This window comes from Sinocyclocheilus rhinocerous, unplaced genomic scaffold (genome assembly GCF_001515625.1).
Source record: "Sinocyclocheilus rhinocerous isolate Xijiao unplaced genomic scaffold, SAMN03320098_v1.1 scaffold1874, whole genome shotgun sequence".
In the NCBI taxonomy this organism is placed as follows: Eukaryota; Metazoa; Chordata; class Actinopteri; order Cypriniformes; family Cyprinidae; genus Sinocyclocheilus; species Sinocyclocheilus rhinocerous.
Window position 1 is genome coordinate 1,303,078 of NW_015626862.1, and position 20,290 is coordinate 1,323,367.

The window sequence follows — 20,290 nt, forward strand, 5'->3', positions numbered from 1 at the left end:
ATATATATATATATATATATATATATATTCACACGCACACGCACACACACATATACAAACACACACACAGGGTTTTTATGTAGTTGTATGTCATTTATATAATGTCCTTGAGCTGGGATCGACTGATTTAAAACTAGGACAGAGTTATATTTACACTGTAAAACAACTCTGGTCCACACCACAGGGAGTTAATTTTTCTTCAACACCAGAGTAAAGAGTGACAATTTAACACGATTAAGTTTTAACTCCAGTGTAAGGAGTTGACATTACTGTACTCCAACCAGGTTAGATTAGGAGAGTTGACAGTAACTGTCAGGAAATAATTTGTGACAACTTGCAGAGTTACATTGAAAACAACACTGAGTACATCAAATCAATCCATAAAGTTAAATTCAACTTTAGTCTGGGAACACAGTAGAATTCTGCTCATACTACAAAGTTAAAAATAAAGGCAAGATGCAAACAGTTGTTTTAACAAACTTCTTTAATTACAAACAAGCCACTTTACATTATGGAAGGTTCACTTTTAAAATAAATGAAGGCGGCACAGTATAGGCATTTCTGTCATCAGAAATAATATGAAAGCTGCTTATCAAATGGTTTGTAATACTTCAAGTCCTGCACATGTCAGTGAATGTACGTCCTGTGTGTAAGTCGCTAAATGTGAAGTTGAATCAGTACCTTCGACTTTGCAACATACTACAGCAGTGCTTGAGTCAACACAGCTCAAAGACATTATGTAAATGACATACAACTACACAAAAACCCTACAACTCTACAACTGCTGAAACCACTTGAATTGAATACATCCATTTGACACAATCTGACCAAATCAACAATCATTGCATACAGCCACCTTGGACAGTACACATTTAAAGGGGTCATATGATGCGATTTCATTTTTTCCTTTCTCTTTGGAGTGTTACAAGCTCTTGGTGCATAAAGAAGATCTGTAAATTTGCAAAGACTAAAGTCTCAAATCCAAAGAGATATTCTTTATAAAAGTTAAGAGTCAGCCACACCCCCCTAAAACGGCTCGTTCGAACACGCCCCCACATATCTACCTCACTATGTGGGAAGATTTGCATAACGCCGCCCAAATCATATGACCCCTTTAATATAGGTTGAATTAGATCACCTTAATGACACTCCTTGATCTATCCACACAAAGGTCAACAATTCCTCTAAAAGCCTCATTCTGAATACTTGTATTAGAATGAAAACAATTTAAGTAGCCCATAGCAATTTCAGTCACACGTCTCTTTAAAAGTTCAAATTTGTGGGTGTATTTAATATGCTAATAACATTTCACTGCGTAGGTTGAGTGACGGTCGTTCAACACGGATTACGGCACAAGAGGATGTTGATCAGTGAATCTTCTATGAAGCAAAGAGACGCCTGGTTGGAGTGAATCGTTCAATCTTGATGTGAGGGTGTTTCAAAGACTGCGGAAGCCAGTAACAGAGTCATTTCCTCACTTCTACTTTCAAAAGAATAAAGCTTTGAAAAATGTGGAAAAAACATTCTTGTGTGATCACCTAATACCCCTGCACTTCCAACAAAGCACTGATGCTTTTGAGACACTACAGTGAAGGTTGAACTACATGCCTGCATTTACTCTATGATTCAACTCTGAGAACACAATGCTAAAGTGTTCTGCCTTTGCTGTCTGAACTCACATTTCATCATATTACAGCATGTAAAGGAACTTCTCTCTGTTCAAACGCTGCCTCCTCTGGGATTCTGATTTATGCAGCTTTTATGCAGGGTGTTTTTTTTTTACCACCCAGCTTCCTGTTCCGCATGAGAGGGGTGGGTGGTCTGGGGCTTTGATTGCATACTGAGCCTTTGGAGCCTGTTTTAGGCTCATGCTGCTGACACATCTCCCTCTGAGTGGCTGAAACCATGTTGAGGAATGACAAGTTGTTCCTCGCGCATCTACTGGTCAAGCCCTGACAAATCACTCCATCTTTCTTCAATTGATGAAACACGGTTGGCAGATATCTCAGCATGCCTGACTTTCTAGACTGGTTTATCCTGGTTAGTGCTGCACTTAAAGGGGTCATATGATGCTTTTTTAAAGATCATTATTTTGCGTATTTGGTGTAACAGAATATGTTGACATGCTTTAATGTTCAAAAAACACATTATTTTTCAAATACTGTACATTATTGTAGGTCCTCTATGCCCCGCCTCTCTCAAACGCTTCGTTTTCTACAAAGTCCCGCCTTCCGACAAGCACAGTCTGCTCTGATTGGCCAGCTAACCCAGTGCATTCACGCGTGCGCACGCACGCACACACACACACACACAGACATACACGATGCGCAAAACTCCGCATTTGAACAGTCAATAGCAAATACTTAAACTAATAGCAAAACAGTAGCTGATTCAGAAGCGCCATATTGTCATAGCAAAGTCAGAATTACCTCCTCTCCTAGGTTCACGAAACGGTCGTCCATAAAATGCATTGCTGTTCTGTTGTAAGTGATCTTAAAGATTCCTAAATGCATCTACTTTCTGAAGGCCAAATAAAGTGCTTTTGCTTTTGCACTGAAACACACAGCGTCTCCCTGACATGGCTGTTTCAACACTAACTGCGGTTACTGAAACCACGCCTTCTTTCTTTGTGTACACATTTGGGCACATTATGCAAATATTTCCACATAGTGAGGTAGATATGTGGGGCGTGTTAGAACGAGCCGTTTTAGGGGGGCGTGGCAGAGTCTTAACTTTGATAAAGAATATCTCTTTGGTTTTGAGACTTTAATCTTTGCAACTTCAGGGATCTTATCTGTGCACAATCAGCTTGTAACACTCCAAAGAGAAAGGAAAACTTGAAATCGCATCATATGACCCCTTTAAAAAAAATGTTTATAACTGCAAAACAAAACAAACAAACAGTTCATTGTAAATTAGCATATACAGTAAAAAAAAAAAATTGTGGAAAAAAAACTGTTAACATTGTAATATATATCAAATTTTACTACAAACTAACATTTTTTGGGGGGTTTGAAAGTAAAACTTATCATATAATTTACAGTTTAAATACAATACCAATTAAAACTTTGGGGTCTGTAAGATTTTTTTTTTTTCCGAACTTTTTGTTTTTGTTTGAAATAAATTAACACTAATTCAGCAAGGATGCTGAAAAAGTATTTTTTTCAAACAAATGCATTTTTTTTTTTTACTTTCTATTTATGAAAAAAATTCTGAAAAAAAAAAAAAGTTTCTTGAGCACCAAGTCAGTGTATCATAATGTTTTCTGAATGATCACGTGACACTAAAGACTGGAGTAATGGCTGCTGAAAATTCAGCTCTGTCATCACAGGAATAAATTATAATTTGAAAAATATATAAAAACAAATAAGTTTATGATTAAACTGCAATAATATTGCATAACATTACTGTTTTTACTGCATTTTTGTGCAAATAAATGTAGCCTTGGTGAGCATAGGATGTACTTTGAAAACTTCAAAATCTTCGAAAACTAAAAATCTTACCAACCCCAAACATTGGAATGATACTTATGTAGATAGAATGTGAAATATGAACCAATATAAGCCATAAATAAATTAACTATAATCGGATGCAATGTATCATACCCCTGGGAATGTTCTGTTTTCATTGTGGCTCATATTTTTACTGGCAAAATATTTTTAAAATGTAATATGTGCTGGTTAAGCTAGTAAACAAGTTTGATATATGTGCTGATATAGTACCAGCACAGATATATTTATTAAAAAAACAAGACAAAAAAAATACACTGATTAAAGAAAATGAATTGCAGTGTTGGCCTGAGTGTTAAGATCCCCTATGGCTTCAAACCACAACAAAGTATTTGCATATAAAACACAACAAAACTATGAATATGATAATATGCATCAGTTTAGTACTCATTTCAATGCTCATTTCATAGTCCAGGTATTCCCAAACTGCCAATAGTGCACTGAGTATTATCATTTATGACTCAACCCTGCTGAAACACAGCATCTGATTGTCTGTGTGGGTGAATAAAGGGAGCGTATTCTCTGCTCTGAGATCTGTGGGTTTTTTAGAGTTTGTGTGTGTTTGTTTGTTTTGCGCTGAGTGACATTGAGGATGACACGCTTACTTCACAAAGAGTGCAATGGGACCCAAACCGAGGCCCCCTGCCGAGAAGTGATTGATGGCAGTAGCTCCCAAAACCACTGAAAAGAGTCTTTAATGAAGAGACTTTCCCTCAAGATCACTGCCAAACAACGAATGGACATAATGACGAACTAAACTTGGAATACTGAAGCAAACAATGAAAACAGTTGGGCTCTCAAAAGCACGTTGATTAGAACGAGCGCTACGTTGAACGGTGGCCCCGTGTGCGAGTGAGGCCGGCTCTAAATGTGGTCTCAACAAATGAACTGACAGTGTGGAAAATGGAGTTCCTCCTCTCAGACACAGAGGTAAGACCCCCTGCACACATAGAGAACATCTGAATGGTGCATTAGTGTCACTCCGATCTTAATGGCACATTGAAAGGAACTTTCATTGTCATTTTTAATAACACTGGAGGCCCTTAGAGCTTAATGTTCATCTGAAATAAGATTGGGCTGTCACCCTGTTCTCTCCCTTCACATTAACCTACAGCCGCTTCAAATATATGTCCTCAAAGATCGCACAAAATCAAAATGAGAGCTTTATGGCTTTAGCCCATGTGTGTGAACTAAAAATTCCCTTTTAGCAGATATGCACAATTAAAATTTACAGTCTTTCTATTCCAGGAAAATTAGCTAAAAATATTGATGACTCATCCTGTTCTACATAGATTTTGGTCTCTCCCTGTGCAACCGACTAGCGAATAGCAAATCATGTGGATGAACCCTATATTTTCCTATTTCACTGAAATACATCAACGCGAAAACTGCACTTGTCAAGCCATTTCATATGCTCTTTAACTAAGCTGATAAAATTTAACAGAGTTGTTGGCAGAAAATATATTGATTTTATAAGTCAGTTTTTCAAAACAAAAATGTTAAGGCTGATCTTTTAAATTTGTGCTTTTGTATATTCACATGTAAATTTAATATTTAAGTTTCTGGTCATCAAACAATCCTAAAAAAAAAGAAAGAAACAAAGTACCATGGTTTCCACAACAATATAAGGGAGTTCTGACACTGTTTTGACATTGAAGACAAGAGTATTGGCTGCTGAAGATTAATCTTTGATATTTAATACATATATATTAGTTCTGTCGAATCGATCAATCACGATTAATCACATCCACAATAATATATCAATCACATAATATATGTGTGAGTACTGTGTGCAAAAAAATCTAAATATTGAGAAAATCACCTTTAAAGTTGTCCAAATGAAGTTCTTAGCAATGCATATTACTAATAAAAAATTAAGTTTTGATATATTTACAGTAGGAAATGTACAAAATATCTTCATGGAACATGATCTTTACTTAATATCCTAATGATTTTTGGCATAAAAGAAAAATCAATAATTTTGACCCATACAATGTATTTTTGGCTATTGCTACAAATATACCTGTGCTACTTATGACTGGTTTTGTTCTCCAGGGTCACATATATTACGTAAACACAAACTTTTATTTTGGATGTGATCAGTCTCAATCGACTTGACAGCACTAATAATAATAAAATATATATTAAAAACTCAAACCTTGACTACATACATACTCTGCTAAACAATGCAAATAACAAACAACTAAACAACTGCCATTAATGACATATTCATGGAAAAACACCCCAAAGAACTTCCCCATTCTCATTCAAACAAGCTTGTGGTTTCCACTTGAAAATCCATTAACAAATTAAGTCAGTACTGTCAAACCCAAAGACCATGTCATTTTGTTATCTTATTAGGGAAAATGTGTGTTGCGGTCACACTGCTGCATTCTGAGAGGCAAACAATTACCACTATGAGCTTTACTGTCAGCCAAAGAGCCGCATTAGAGCAGGCAGACCGGCACAGGTGTAGCACTGACTCACCAGCGCCCCAAAAACTCTTTCCATGGCCAAGTGGCAGTGATGTGTCCTGATGGGGAATGATAGCCTTATTGAGCCAGTGCATGGGCTCAAAGTCATTTGTTTTGAGGAGCCAGAGCTGACAGCCCCAGCTTTTCCCCACCAGCTCCCAGTGAAATTGACTATAAATCACCTTATCACTTTCACCCCTTACAGTTTTTTAGACTTCCAACATTTTACTGAATATGAGGACTCGGAGTGTGTTGACAGGGCCGGGCATTTTAAGCTGCCTTCCTCGTAAGGGGGGAAATAAACCCACGGCAACAGTTCTACGGATTAAGTTGCTGTTATTTCAACAGTAATATCACCAGCTCAACAGCAACTGTGAAATACCAATATAATAAATAAAAATTAATGCTACCAGGCAAACATCTTAACAGCTTGAGGAATTTGCTTTGGGAAGATTTAGAAAATAATTGTGTTCAGTATGGAAAGTCACACACTAATGGTTGGATCTAATGGGAAGTCGATTTTTTTTTATGTTATTGAATGCCTATGCTCTCACATTTTGAGTCTCTTATGCTTAACAAGGCTGCATTTATTTGATCAAAAATAAAAGCAAAATAGTAATATTGTGAAATATTAAAATTTTAAACTACTGGTTTCTGTTTCAATACATTTTAACATTTAATTTATTCCTGTGATGCAAAGCTGAATCTTCAGCATCATTACTCCATTCTTCATTGTCACATGATCCTTCAGAAATCATTCTAATATGCTAAATTGCTGCTCAAGAGACATTACTTATTATTATCAATGTTGAAAACAGTTTTCTGCTTCATATTTTTATGAAAACCATTATACATGTTTTTCAGTATTCTTTGATTAATAGAGAGTCCAAAAGAACAGTATTTATTGGAAATACAGTATATGTTTTGTAACAATGTAAAAGTATTTACTGTCACTTTTGACTGATTTAATGTATCCTTACTGTATAAAAGTATTAATTTCTTAAAAAGAGAAAATCTTACTGACCCCAATATTTTGAATGACAGATGATAAATAATCTGTAAAATAATCATGTCACAATAATATAATAATAATAAATTCAGAGAATACCTGAATTAAGTTCAAGTTTTGCGAAAAATGTTTGAAATTGCCTTGGTTTTAATAAAGAACGAGTAATATTTTTAGCTTTATTTCTAAAATCATCTAGCAGTAGGCTTAATGTCTACTGCTTATAAGATGCTTACTTTAAAAAGGGACTCGTACATGTACAAACAAAATAACGTAGTCAATATGAATGCAGGTAGCTCATAATATACAACATCACTCACTAAATTCGATCTTAAGCAGCAAGCAAAGTGTGCAATCTACCCTGAGGGATGAGGAAGTGGGGATGGGAGAGTCTTTGAGATTGCAAAGCGAGGTGCAATAGGCAACTCCCGTCTCTCGCCAGACTGTCTGTGTTTGCTTATAAACTAGTGGACTGGATGGCGGCTGCTGTGCTATTTACTTTGGCCACCTCCTCAAAATCTCTGCTGTCACTTTTGCTCAACACCACTATCCTCAAGTAATGGCTCCCAAATCCCATTACAAACATGCACATGTGGACTTGGAGATAGAGAGGGGGTTTGTGACAGACATTAACCTCCTGAATATTCACATATTAGATTAGATTTATAAAAATATGTGGATAAACAGGCAATACTTACACACTTACATTGGGCCCACTACCTAATGTCAGTTATTGTTGAAAAAAAAATTAGGGCTATATATATATATATATATATATATTAGGGCTGGTAAGCCATTAAAATGTTTAATCTAATTAATTACATGATTAATTAATCGCAAATTAATTCTAAGAAAATTACTCCCAAAAGATCATTTAAAGTCATTGTTGTGTAAAGCATCAAATAGACATTACAAAAAGTAGCTTCAGCAAAAGTAATATTTTGTTTGATAAAATTTAGTACATATACTCTTTTGGACCATGAGGGTGAGTAAATGTTGACACAATTGACCTATCGGTAAGCCCTCCCCTCGAACGCAGATGAGCCAATGGCAGTCGAGTATCAGTTGCACGGGGAGCGGAACTCGGACATCTGTAGGTTTCAGCGCCATAGAGAAACATTGGAAAATCCGAAGCTCACATCGTTTTTATGGGGTTTATACTTCAAAAATGGAAAAACGATGTGCCTGTGGTACTTGTAACAGTGATTCCAGGTATCCTTAGAGGATAGGCAATGGAATGTATTTGATTCTATTTCCTAAACCCAAACAAAACGGAGCAAAATGTCCCAAAGCATTCGCCCCCAATCCCAATGAAGACAAAAACGTTCGTTTTCTGGTTCAAAAACATATAAACGAAGGTCTACATTTCACTGTCTCTTCATATTAAACTGGTTAAATGTAAATGAATTTAATCGTACCCTGCGATGCATGAACAGTGTTGATCCGGTATGTTGTTATCTGCGGTCGTGACGAACGTAACATGAGGCTTCTCCCACTTGCATTGTGATCTGTAAACCCTCGCTTCCAAATTAATACCCACAATATTTATTTTAAAATCTTTTATATATCCCTCCATGGCATATTTAAAACCCACTTGAATGGTGGTCCTTCTGTGTCCAAAATTTATCAAAAAGATATAGAGACAAGTTTTTCACACTGACAGCTGTCATTGTAAGACAGTTAGGAACTCCGTTTGTTTGTCTGAGTTCGCAACAATAACTAAGGGGTCGGGGCTTACCGATAGGTCAATTGTCATTTTCGGGTGAGTGAACTAACAGACCTTTAATAATTTATTTTATTAATTTTATTATTATTATTAATATGGAAATATGAAATTATTTCTTTAATGACATGATACTCTAAATAATAAACTAAAACTGCCAGTAGGTAGTGTTAAATGTCTTAATGATTAAGTCATCGAGTCATTTATTCATTCATTTGATTCGTTCAAATGGCTGATTCATTCAGGAGTGAAGTAAATGGTTCTTTATGAATGGTCCATTGAATCTTTAGGATTGTTCGACTTGAAACGGATCATCACCATCAGATCGATCGGTGTGTGACATCAAAGTACCGCGAGAGCGATTAGAGAGCAGACTTTTGATGCTTTTGAATCGCTCTCGTGGTACTTTGATGTCATACACCGATCGATCTGTGCAGCGCCGCGCTTCAAATCCAACACGCCAAATGATTCACCTGGGTTCACCCAATTCATTCAAAACGTGCATTAAGAAATGAAATGCCGCTGTGTGTTGCTCGGAGACGAACAGTTCTGCTTTGTCTTTATATTTTCGTAGGCAAAATTTTATATAAATATATATATATATACATATATTAAAATGTAATGTATTCCTGTGATGGTAAAGCTGAATTTTAAGCAATTATAACAGTCAGTGTCACATGATTCTTCAGAAATCAAATTACTCAAGAAACTTGTTTTTAGTATTATTTGATGAATAAGTTCAAAATAATAGCATTTATTTGAAATAGAAATCTTTTGTAACATTACAAATGTCTTTACTATCATGTTTGATAAATTTTGTACATCCTTGCTGATTCAAATTAATAATTTCAAATAAATAAATAAATAAAAATACTTAAAATCTAAACTCTAAACTAAAAAATGAAAAATAAATAAATACAAGTGCCTAATAAGCGACTTCTTTGGGCTCACAAATCGAACTCCTCACGGCAGACTCTTAGTTAGCATGAGAACATGATAATTAGCATGTTGCTAAGCTAACGATCAGCCTGTGAAGACACATATCAGGGCACAATGCTATATCATGCAGAGAAATACAGAGCACACGATATCGGGTAAAATAGTTTTTAAATTAGATTTAACTTCTTTATTATTAGATTTTTTTTTTTCAAATTATTATCATTTTAGCAGCCATCTTGGATTTTTTTCCCCCCTCACGAAGCTTATCAAAAGACATTCTGGGATTTCTGTTTGCATAAAAATGCAATGCCCTAGAATTTGTAGGCAGCACTAGCATTAGTTTAAGCACCTTTTGGAACAGTTCTCATGTCACGCTCTATGATATCTTTAAACGCTGTCACTGTAGGCAGCTCACTAGGTTTTGCAACAGATCTAACATGTCTATTCCTGCACCTTTACATCATACCGATATAAGTAACAGAGTAAGTCTTGAATTATACTGAGTCCCGTGTGACCTAAAAAAATGAGAGAGGAATTGTCTCTTGTATTTATCTTCATTTGTTTCTTTGTGATCTAAATCTAATTGCTTTGCGGGTCTCAACGGATTCTCCCCGGTTAAACACATTACACCCACATTAATAAATCATGAGCTGCACTGTCACAAGGAAATAAATTATGCTAAATAATATCCTATAACTTCTCTAACTAATTAAAGCCGTGTTGATGACTTGGGGAATGGATTCTGCGAGGCAGATCCACGAACTCCATTTGTTTGCCTCTTCAAGTTCAAGTGTGAAGACATCAAGGATACCGAAGTGACTTTCTTCTCCAGCTGATGACTGACAAGATCCCTTGTGGGATGTGAAGCTGTGCGAATTCTCCAGTTAAAAAATGAAGAGGGTGTTGAACGGCAGTGAAGACTCACCAAGAGCCTCTCGAGAGGGTTGTGGAGGCTCTCGATTTTTCCCACAAAGCTGTAGCTGTGACAGGCTGCCAGCCCCTCTGATGATGAGCTTCAGAAACACACATCAAGACTGCCAATCCAGTGGACCAACAGCACCCAAGCTGCACCACATCAACTGGGCTTCACTTTATGGGTGGTATTTTGAGGCTTAAATAAAAAGGGATAGTTTACCCAAAACTGAAAATTCTTTACCTTCAAAAGATCACAAAAGATTTGAATTTGTCCATTCGATGGAAGTCATGAGGGTTCAATGTTGTTTGGATCAGAATTGTCACTGTCAACTAAAACGTTTTTAATCGTTTTCGTTAACTGAAATAAATCTGAAAAAAAAAAAAACAATTAGGTGAAAAAGAAAAAAAAAAAGAAAATTTGAAATAACTTAAATAAATAAGCTATATGTACTAAATAAGCTAATAAGTACTAAAATTACTAAAAGTTAAATAGAAATACTTAAAATGACAAAATAAAAACAACAAAAGCAAACATAGCAAAATCACTAAAACCTAAACTAAAATAATTTTTATATTTTTGGTTTTTATTTTAAAGAATTCAAAATAGTAATAACATAACATAAACACTACTAAAATTATATTAAATATACTAAATTCTAACAGATTTGGAACAACACGAGAGTGAGTAAATAATGACAGAATTTTAATTGTTCGGTGAGGCATGAAAGCTAAATTTAAAATAACAAAAAATAAATAAAATTACTAAAACCTAACTAAAATTAAAAAAATAAAATTATATATATATATATATATATATATTTATACAACTGCTGATATAGAGCCGGTATCGCTCGAGTACAAGAGTGATATTGCTCATATATATATATATATAAGAATTCAAAATATTAATAAATACTATAATATAAATAATACTAAAATTATTTTTAAAACACTAAATTCTAACAGATTTGGAATGACACGAGAGTTGTTCACAAAACAGTAGAAAGATGAGGGAAATTTCATTATTCGCTTTGCAACATCTCTATTGGAATCTATTGTAATGGGAGTCTCCCGTGAGAAGCAATATTTCAAATCATTCACTTTCAGTAGAGGTTCTATCTATTTTCTTTTCTATTCTATTCAACAGACACTGACCTTGTGATATGGTCACTGGATTTAGTAAACAATATCCCATGAATTATTCCACCAGAATTCTTTTGATAAATCCTTTTTCCCCCTTTTCCTCACCTTCCTTTTTCTAATCCCTATTAGCATCCTTTACTGTGGGATTTTTTCTAAACTAGGACTCAAGGTGCAACTAAAGAATATCCAGACACAGAAACAAGAAACATGTTAATGCAAGGTGATCCTCTCATACTCTCCTCATCAAAAAGGCCAACAAGGTGTACAACAAGGAATCCAACCTAATATAACCCTCTTTGCTATCCTGATCTTGTAAGCCAGGGCTTCGCTAATATAAAAACCTTGATGTGTGACACATCAGAACCTGATGGCGTGAGAGGCTATAACAGAGAAATGATAGCTGAAGCCGGCAATCCACCTGACATCTTTGACACTGTAGCTTGGAAAGCACCAACAGATCTAAAGTGAAATGTTCATTCTGTCATCTGAGATGCTTGATAAGATTGCACATTAATGACATATCAACCAGAAGACCAGATTGACTGCCAGACATTTCTAGGTGATTTAAAGATTAAAGGATCAATCTCCATTGCAGATCTGAGCCTGAGGAAAGGAGTGCAGACATTTGCTTCTGCCATAGTGCGCTTTTATCATCAGAGATACACTACATCACTTCTGGCCACCTTATAGTACCTCAACACACTTGTCCTGCAATGCTTCACAAGCATTCACAAGCTTCACTGAGTATTACAAAAAATAAAAATAAATAAAAATAAAATAAAATAAAGGTAGGGGTCTCATCTGCTGATGTGGATTCGTAAGAGCTTTCAGGATAAAAATGTAATACATATAAAGTGCTCCATGGACCTGGTAATCAAGTTACATGGCTGGTTTGCCATTTAATTGGGTACAGTATTTGACATTTTAATTAAATATTTGCTCACTATTTCTACACACATGAGCAGACGATGGACTATTTAATAAATTATTAGCTGAAATGAAAGAAGCAAAGATGGGAAAATAGAGGAGAGAGAAAAAAATTATTTACAGATTTACAACTATATGCAAGAACTAGATGTTTACAGTTTCAGAAAAAGTTTTACAGCTTTAGTGCATGGTGCTGGCCTGTGCAAAACTCATCGCTATGTTGCTAAGGCATTTTAAATAGTTGTTATTGCATTGCAACATACCTTGGATGCTAATGTGTTCTGAGTGGTTGTTAATATGTTGCTATGCAGCTGCTGGAGTGTTCTGCTTGGTTGTCTTTGCGTTGCTATGCAGTTGCTAGGGTGTTCTGCTAGGGTGGTCTTGCATTGTAACATATCTGGTTGCTAAGGTGTTCTGAGTGGTTGTTAATATGTTGCTATGTAACTGCTAGAGTGTTCTGAGTGGTCATTGTGTTGTTGTGGGGTTGCAAAGATGTTCTGATTGGTTGTCATTGCGTTGCTATGCAGTTGCTGAGGTTTTCTTTGCATTACTGTAGGGTTGCTGTGGTGTTCTGAGTGGTTGTCATTGCGTTGCTTTGTGGTTGCTGGGGTGTTCTGAATGGTTGTTAATGCATTGCTATGCTGTTGCTGATGTGTTCTGAGTGGTTGTCATAGCGTTGCTATGTGGTTGCTGGGGTGTTCTGAATGGTTGTTATTTCATTGCTAAGTGGTTCCTAAGGTTGCTAAGGTGTTCTCAGTGGTTTTTATTGTGTTACTACGGGGTTGCTGGGGTGTTGTGATTGCATTTCTACTCATACGGTTGTTCTGAGTGGTTGTCATTGCATTGCTATGTGGTTGCTAAGGTGTTGTGAGTGGTTGTTAATTCATTGCTATGTGGTTGCTGGGGTGTTCTGAGTGGTCGCTAGGTTGCAACACTATCTTGCTCTGAAAAACAGCTAGACGGATGAAACAAAATGGAAGAGGAAAATAGGAAAAATAGGAAAATATAGGAAATAGGAAAAATATAATTTAAAAAATCTAGACAAACTAGTCAGTCTCACTATTTGATTAGTCACCTGCTGGATGACTAGGCAAACAGGCTCTATTAGCTTAAAACTCTCCATGCAAGCACTGCTTCCAGCTCTAAATAGAATTTTAGACCCATCTATGACAGTGAAACACTGAGGAAAATCCAATAAATGTCTTTCCTGACCTTACTAGTAATGCAAGTTGATGATCTGCAACATACTTATTAAAAAGCTTGCGGAGCTTATACATAAACACAAAACACTGATAGCCAAGCTGAGGGATTACACACTGCAAAAGAAGTACAAAATCAGATGTTACCTTTGAAAGGTCACCCACTTCCAAATAGAAACAGATGATGAAGACATTCCAGGCGACCCACAGCACCAACCAGACTGCATACTGTGAAAGAGACAGGAAGAGGGTGTTTGAAAGACCTATTTTAACCTCAGACCCCCTAACAACCAACTAACCAAATACACATTTGCATATGTTTGATTAATTGGCCTATAAAAGCGTAAGTGGGATATTTTCTCTGTAATTAATTATCCGATGTGTGTTCCTTAAAACATTCAGCCTCCACAAATCTGGAATCTGCCAAAGAAGCGGTGCAGGCAGATGATGCATTTCGCAGCGGAAGCAGAAACCCTGTGTGGGAGTTTGTGAGGGTGGCTCGTTCCCTGGTTCATGAGCTAATGCTTATCGAAATAGCGGGATGTGATTATAAAACAATGAAACAGATTCCCCAGCAAAATTGCAGTCGGCGCAGGGGGGTGTCTTTAAAAATAAAGCAAATTTTGGTTAAATAAACACAGGTCTCATCCTGTTTCAGATCATTAGGACATGCAACAAACCAACATTATGTTAAACGAATTTGTTCAAAAGACGAGGGTATACGCTCACGAGTATTAGCAGCTCGTAGCATGCGTTTACTGATTAAAATGTAAGAGGTCTGTTAGGCAGGCAGTGATCTTTAGATAAAATAACACTTATCTGATCCAATTCAAAGTGAGACAGGTGAGTGCAAATGAAATACTGAGCGAGGGGAAATGCAAAATCAATTTGAATTACCTGATGGGACTTGAGCGGAAAAACATGGCCTTTAGCGCTTGAAAATGAGCAGTTAGCGACATGAATTTTGAGTAGCTCCCCAAAAGTGGCTCTAATAGATAGATCAATATGGACTTAGCTTTGATAAAAATGAGTATCTGCAAAGACACTGCAACCTTCCTTCACAAATGTACCAGATCGATTCTAGGGGTGTGCACCAATCAGATTTGAACTGTGAATTATTTTTAAAATTTTTATTCAATTCCTTAATTTGAACTGTGATAGAGTATGCAGAATTTGAATGTAAGAAAATGGAAATAATAATAACAATGCACACCTTACAGCTCACGGACGTTTAAAAGCGTGCTTGACGTGCGAGCACGACATGAGAGTTAACAGACACAGAATTACAATTTTTGGATGAGTCAAGTCAAGTCAAGTGACCTTTATTTATATAGCACTTTTAACAATACAGATTGTGTCAAAGCAGCTTTACAGTATCAAATAGGAAAATAGCGTGTCAATGCAAAAGGACAATAGTAAACACTCAATTTTCAGTTAAAGGCAGTTCATCATTGATTCAGTGATGTCATCGTCCAGCTCAGCTCAGTTTAAATAGTATCTGTGCAATCAAGTCGACGATATCACTGGAAATTAAGTGAGCTGACTTTAGTGAATAGTCATGTTGTCACGCTTTGCGATTACTATGGCAACGTCCGCATCGAGTCCATGACACGAGCACTGCCTTGACTGTACAAAACGCATTAAAATGGGAAAAGTGGTGATTTCACCGCTTGCCGTGTCCTATAAAAAAGGGGCTTTAGAACTGGGATTAATTGCGTTGCTCATCTGAAGTGGCTCGTCAAAGTAAAGTGCAAACATCATTTAAATTACAAAAATAAAGTTTAAAGAGTTTCAATGACGATTAGAAAGAACAGGGTTCCTCAGATCCAGCACTGGAGGGTCATTGTCCTGCAGAATTTAGCTCCAACCCTGATAAAAACTGCCTGTAGCTTTCTAGTAACTCTGAAAACCTTGATTAGCTTGTTGTTTGTAAACTATTGGCATGTTTAACAAGATTACATACATATTTAATATGAATGAATATGAATGAATAGTAAAGTGTCCAAACATTCAACTTTGCTAAAATTGAATGTCTTGCTTTGGTCTACACTGGAAGTGTTCCATTAACTCTGCTAAACTATAATTACTAAAACTGAAACTAAAATATATAAAAACTAAATAGAAATGTGTTCACAAAATAAAAACTAAACTAAAACTAACAAAACCATTAATGAAACTAACTAAAACTAAACTGAAATTATAGGAAATTTGAAAACGATATTAAAATAAAAACTAATTTAAAAATTCAAAACTATAATATCCTTGGTACCTAGCCAAGCTACCGATCCAAAATTCTACCAATAAATTAGCTAAGCTAAGCTGAAAGCTATCATTTACAGAAGATGGCTAGCTCGCTACAAGCTACATGGTGAAAGTAACTTCTTACATTTAAGCTACTTTCTTAGTTTTAATAAATATGGATTATTAAAAATACTTATGTAATTTGATCTAATACATATTCGTTTATTTGCTAATTGGTCATCACTAGTTAGTTTCTATAAAACCAACAAATAGACACGCTAATATATTGTCCGGGAAAACGTAATGAAGTCTGTCAATGCTACCCAGCAACTAAAGTCAATAAAAGTCAATAAAACAGCTTTGCTAATGAAACGCTAAATGATTTAAAAACTAATGATACTCCTGATACTGAGAAAAGTAGCTAATATCTTAACTAGTTGTAGCAATGCTACTGCTCAATCTTAAGTGCAAACAATCCTGGGCAGCACTTGTTAAGTCTTATGTCCCTAAGCTGGTTGGCTGGTTTTAGCCGCTTCTTTAGCTGGGAGACCAACTGACCAACCAGCTAAAACCAACTGAACACCAGTTTGGCCAGGCTGGGAGACCAGCTAAAACCAGCTTCCAGCTTAAGACCAGCCAACCAGCTTAGGCTGGTTTTAGATGTTTTTTTTTTTTTTTTCAGTCAGGACATTAAATGACCTGTTGTTGTATGCAGCTGAGTCGATCTCTAACAAAACTGAGCATCATTGCAGCCATTTATTAAGGCTGACCTTGTACAAGAGGGCTGACTCATTTCGTCCATACGCGTGTCAGTCACAATGTACAGTAGCTGTTCTTTATTTACAGATTTGCAATTATATATGCAAAAATCTGTGAGAGCCTCAGGCTAGGGCCAGAGATCAACACATCACTCTTGTCTTCCAACTACAGCGTGGTTGAAGTATCTCCACACATTGCTGTATAAGAAGGAGCCTCCTCCGCATGTTAGAGCAGGAGGGGTCTAGACGGAGCGATTGACTTCAATTAAGTCTCATAATCCTGCTAGATATCTCCAACACGCATTCCGAGTTGATCCAGAGGGAGGAGGTAATGAACGTGTTTTCAGCGAGGGCTGTTTCGGCCTAACCTTTCCCCCAAGAACTCACACTTGCAAACGGAGCGCACCAGACCGTTGAGACTCGGAATTTTGCCATCTTGAAATCTGACATGTTGTCAGGACATTAGATACAGAAGATGTGGGCATGTAGTGGAACCTCATTTGGCCCTTTGCCAGCCACTGGAACGTGCCAAGTTGAATTAGAATAAAAATTTATCTGGCCTGACAGCATTCCCAAAACGGATATAAGCAAGAGTAGTGTTCGAATATGAGCAATTTATTTATGTAGGAGGCTCTCTCTCCATCTCTCTGACCGGCCACTGCTCCTAGACTGAAAAATCGAGCATTGTTTATTCCAAAGGGAGACACATAACACTAAAAAGGCAATCTGCTTCATCTCAACTGGGTGCCATGGCCCGAGTCACATTTGAGGCAATGACCCGGTCCGTCAGTACACTGATATCTCTCTTACGCTGACCAGGGTGTTAAAAGTCCGTTGTACCTGACTGTAGAGAAAGGCAGTCACAACAAGCGGTCTGATCTCAGCCATGCTGAATGTGGTGAACAGCAACTGTTCTCCCTTTATAGAATATATTAGGTATGACTCAACTGATGGACTGGACACCAATATAGATCATACGTAAAACTGTCACTTGAATAATTTGCTTCAGAACCTGATGCATTTTGTCCCTTAGTTCATTTCTTTAGTTATATATTACCACAGCAATCATTCGGATTGAAAAATTGGACCAAAACTATAAGAAATAATTATTTCTATGAACCGAGAGAAAGCTGCAATAAACCCATTGATTCTGACCAATGAAGGAAGAGTTTGCTCATATCCTTGCCGAAAAAAAAAAAATCTTAACACCAGCCTAAACTGGTCTTAGTTGGTCTTCCTGCCTGGTCAGGCTGGTCTGTTGCCTGGTTTTACAAAGGGTTTTGGGTGCTTTTCAGCTGGTCAGGCTGAGAGACCAACTCACCGCCCAGCTAAACAAAAGTTTAGCCAGCCTCAGAAACTAGACTGACCAGAAGGTAAACGATCTTCAAGCCAGGTAGAAAGCTATAATAAACTCACTGAGCATCTTAACATCTTGAAACTAGCCTAAACTGGTTTGCTTAAAGTAGTTTACACCAGCAAACCAGTTTAGGCTGGTTTAAGTTAAGGCTGTTTATTTTAGCAGAGATGTAACTTTTATTAAAAAATGGTTGTCTTTTTTTTTTAAATGTAGTGAACCAAAGTAAGGAGAAACTGCAAACTACAGGTCTAAAAAAACACCCTACAACTGTCTGTGAACTTTGCATGATACAACAAAAAATTTTCATTGAAAAGTCTGTCCATGGTCAGTGTGAAACAACAATCACACCCAATCATAACATATTTGATGCTTAAGAGTGCATGTGGAGCAGGATAGACCAATGAGATTCCACTGAAACCAAACGACTGTCAAAATGTCGTGTTGCTCATCACAGTCGCAAAACGTTAGGACAAAAACTTATATTTGTTGCTTATTGTTATGTTGCATTGTGCCTGGCTAGGATTTGAAGTGAGACACCTTTATGACACCAGTGGTATTAATACAGCAAAATGAAAGCATAACCTGCAAAGGGGAAAGAGAATATATGTCACAAACTGAATATGAAAATATGTGGAAACTCACCCCGGTCACATATCGCGGTCTGAACTGTACTGTCCCAAAGAGACCTAGAATCACTGTGATGATATGGATGAAGTTTGTGAGGATCGGAGCCCACTGGTATCCAAGGAAATCAAATATCTGTCGCTCCAGGATGCTGATCTAGAAATGAAACACAGAGGAAAAAGATACTGACTTACAAAGCAAAGACGAGGACAATGCAGTGACATGTAAGCATTTATTTGCATAAAGGCGTAAACAGATTTCCTTTTAAACCAGGTTCAGCGGTTGCTATTATGACAGCCCTTTGATGTCAGCTGGAAGGCAGGGCGAGTTGACGGACCGCAGGGCCACATGTGAAAGCACACACGCCTACATTCTACATGCAGCCAGAGGAATAGCCCTGTCACACAGGCGATTAATTAGGACCGAGACGTGCCGCTCTCCGGAGTCAAACCTCCCACCCTTTCGCAAAAACCAGAGATGACTTGGAAATTAAAGCTGGCAAGTCCAGCCTCGCAGCTCTGGGTGCTCAAATCTCAGCCACTGATTGGACATGACACTGAAGTCAATACCACAAGCTATGGCACTTACAAAAGCAGACCAAGACGGTGTCACGGCTTCATCCCCAAAGGACCTACAAGCAGCCAGCCTCATAAAGCTAATGCTAATAGCACCCGTGTCTCCAGCTGCATTCACAAGAAGCTCCGTTTAACAACCTCAGATGCTCAAGGTCTTTTCTGGAAAGGAAACCAAACAAAAATCACACCATTGAATCACTTGATTTGTCTTTTGATGTAATGGGGGATAGTTAAGAGCAAAGATTCGGGATGAAGGTTGTTCAATAAAGCTATTAAGGTCACAATGACATTTGTGTTTTCAGCGGTTGCATTTTCAAACATCTACTCAAGTGAACATCAATAGAGGCTTCAGAGGGTTCAATAGCAGCATGAATCAAATGACTTAGAGTCGCACCGAGAAGCTGTGTTTAAGTGTTTCCTATTCAGTGCTGTTTTTGCAGCAGAGGAGACCCTGTTCAACCCTACAGTCCACCCAGTGGATCAAAGAAATAAAATATATTTTTTTAATAACTTTTGCTGAAATTAATTATTAATTGAGATTTTTAAATTATAACTTTGATTAAATAAAGAATTATTTAAATTCAATTAATTTGAGCAAAAAAATAAATAAATAAAAAAAATAAAAATATAAAAAACATGTATCTTAAACCAGTGGTTGACTTAAAATTGTTTAATTATTTAATTAATATTAATCGTATTAACAATAATATTAATATTAATGTAATTAATATTCATATTAATCTAAACGTAATTATACATTTATTTTAATAATTAATTAATTATTATTCTAATTTAAAAAATGCTAAAAATTCTATAGATTTTATTGAAAAAGAATACATACAGAATTAGAATCTAAAAATACATCATGGTTAATTATATATCAACACTTCAAGTTTCTGT

At 36.6% G+C, this 20,290-nt stretch overlaps 1 protein-coding gene across 2 annotated transcripts in view; it reads right to left on the reverse strand.

Annotated features, from left to right (window-relative positions):
- The window catches only part of LOC107716831 (sodium/potassium-transporting ATPase subunit beta-1-interacting protein 2-like), a 158,739-nt gene that overhangs the window by 100,991 nt on the left and 37,458 nt on the right, over positions 1 to 20,290 (reverse strand). For both annotated transcript variants that reach the window (XM_016523419.1, XM_016523428.1), the window contains exons 2-3: positions 18,834 to 18,971; positions 13,983 to 14,063 (exon numbers count right to left, since the gene is read on the reverse strand). In XM_016523419.1, the coding sequence (XP_016378905.1) occupies positions 13,983 to 14,063; positions 18,834 to 18,971 (219 nt within the window). The remainder of the gene's footprint in view (positions 1 to 13,982; positions 14,064 to 18,833; positions 18,972 to 20,290) is intronic.